Source organism: Pygoscelis adeliae, unplaced genomic scaffold (genome assembly GCF_000699105.1).
Source record: "Pygoscelis adeliae isolate BGI_AS28 unplaced genomic scaffold, ASM69910v1 Scaffold421, whole genome shotgun sequence".
In the NCBI taxonomy this organism is placed as follows: domain Eukaryota; kingdom Metazoa; phylum Chordata; class Aves; order Sphenisciformes; family Spheniscidae; genus Pygoscelis; species Pygoscelis adeliae.
The window spans coordinates 108,004-109,468 of record NW_008824011.1 but is presented as its reverse complement, the minus strand read 5'-3'; the positions used below and the strand labels follow the sequence as shown (position 1 = coordinate 109,468).

The following is a 1,465-nucleotide window of genomic DNA, read 5'->3' as shown; positions in this document are numbered from 1 at the left end:
GTGGGGCGCGGGAGGGGAGCGCTGCATGCCCACCACCCACGGCCCGGGCCCTGCACCCACCTCGCTCTCGCTGCCAGCCGCGAGCTCAGCCCAGACGGGGTACACATTTTGGGCACCCTCCTTGCCCCAATCCCCACCCCGTGCCTCACGTGGTCCCTGCAGAGCGCTGGTGGGCACCATGGAAATACCCACTGGTCTGCTCTTTCTCAAGGCAACCTGCAAAGACGCTGTGGTACGACCGCCCGCGGTATGTCTACCTGGAGTTCTGTGTCGAGGACAGCACGGATGTTAAGGTTGTCATTGAGGACCAGCGGCTGGTGTTCAGGTGCGCTGCCGCTGCCCTGCCGACCGGGGTCACGGCCCTGAACTGGGCGTGGTGTGGGGGATAGCGGGGACCCTGTAAGAGGGCACGCATGGCCTCAGCCCTCTCCTAAGCCAGGCTGTTATGGTGTTTTGGCAGTTGCAAAAATGCAGACGGTGCGGAGTTCTACAACGAGATCAACCTGTATGCCAGGGTCAACTCCAAGGTGAGGCTTCCCCCCAGCAAACTGTTCTCCGACAGCCTGTATCAGGCTCAGAGTTAAACCCAGCCTGTGCAGTCTTGAGCAACGCCGCTTAGTGTTGAATCCTGCCTGTTTCCCAAGAGCCTGAGTGGGGTGAGCACAAGCCTGGGAGCCCTGACCCTGGGCCTGGCACTCGCAGTACTGTGTTGGGCCAGAAACAACTCGTCTCCGTGGTTCTCTGTGTCCCACAGCCTGCACGTGGCTGAGCTTTAATCCGGTGCGTGTCTGCAGTGGATTACAGAGAGGAGTCCAGCAGACACTGAGGTGAGGCACCCCCGATCTCTTGGCAGGACTCACGGGAGAAGCGCTCCGACCGCTCCATCACATGCTTTATGAGGAAGTGGAATGAGAAAGTGGCCTGGCCCCGCATCACCAAGACAGCCTGCACGTGGCTGAGCTTTAATCCGGTGCGTGTCTGCAGTGGATTACAGAGAGGAGTCCAGCAGACACTGAGGTGAGGCACCCCCGATCTCTTGGCAGGACTCACGGGAGAAGCGCTCCGACCGCTCCATCACATGCTTTATGAGGAAGTGGAATGAGAAAGTGGCCTGGCCCCGCATCACCAAGGAGAACATCAAGGTGTGTGTGGCGCCCGGCAGCCAGGACCAGCCTCAGCACGTGTGCTGTCCCCACGCAGCACCTTGCGGCTCCCGGGGACCAACCTGCCCCTGGGACAGACACTGAGGGCCCCACGCGGGCGCTCCAACAGAGCTCCCAAAAAGCCCGACCTCACGGTCACCACCAGTCCACGGACCTCTGCCCTCCAGAAGGATGCGGCACCCCTTTCCCTTGACACAGGCAGGGTCAGGACCAGCACCCACAGGCAGACAGGGACACACTCCCCTTCCTGCGCTTCCCCAGCCCGCCCAGCCCTCTCGCCTGTGCAGGAGCAGCTGGCGCTC

The 1,465-nt window shown here is 62.0% G+C and overlaps 1 protein-coding gene across 1 annotated transcript in view; it reads left to right on the top strand.

Annotated features, from left to right (window-relative positions):
- LOC103919303 (alanyl-tRNA editing protein Aarsd1-like) overlaps positions 1–1,465 on the top strand; it is a 9,542-nt gene that overhangs the window by 1,675 nt on the left and 6,402 nt on the right. Inside the window, exons 2-4 of the mRNA XM_009326796.1 lie at positions 78–325; positions 461–527; positions 1,044–1,183. Coding sequence (XP_009325071.1) covers positions 78–325; positions 461–527; positions 1,044–1,183 — 455 coding nt within the window. The remainder of the gene's footprint in view (positions 1–77; positions 326–460; positions 528–1,043; positions 1,184–1,465) is intronic.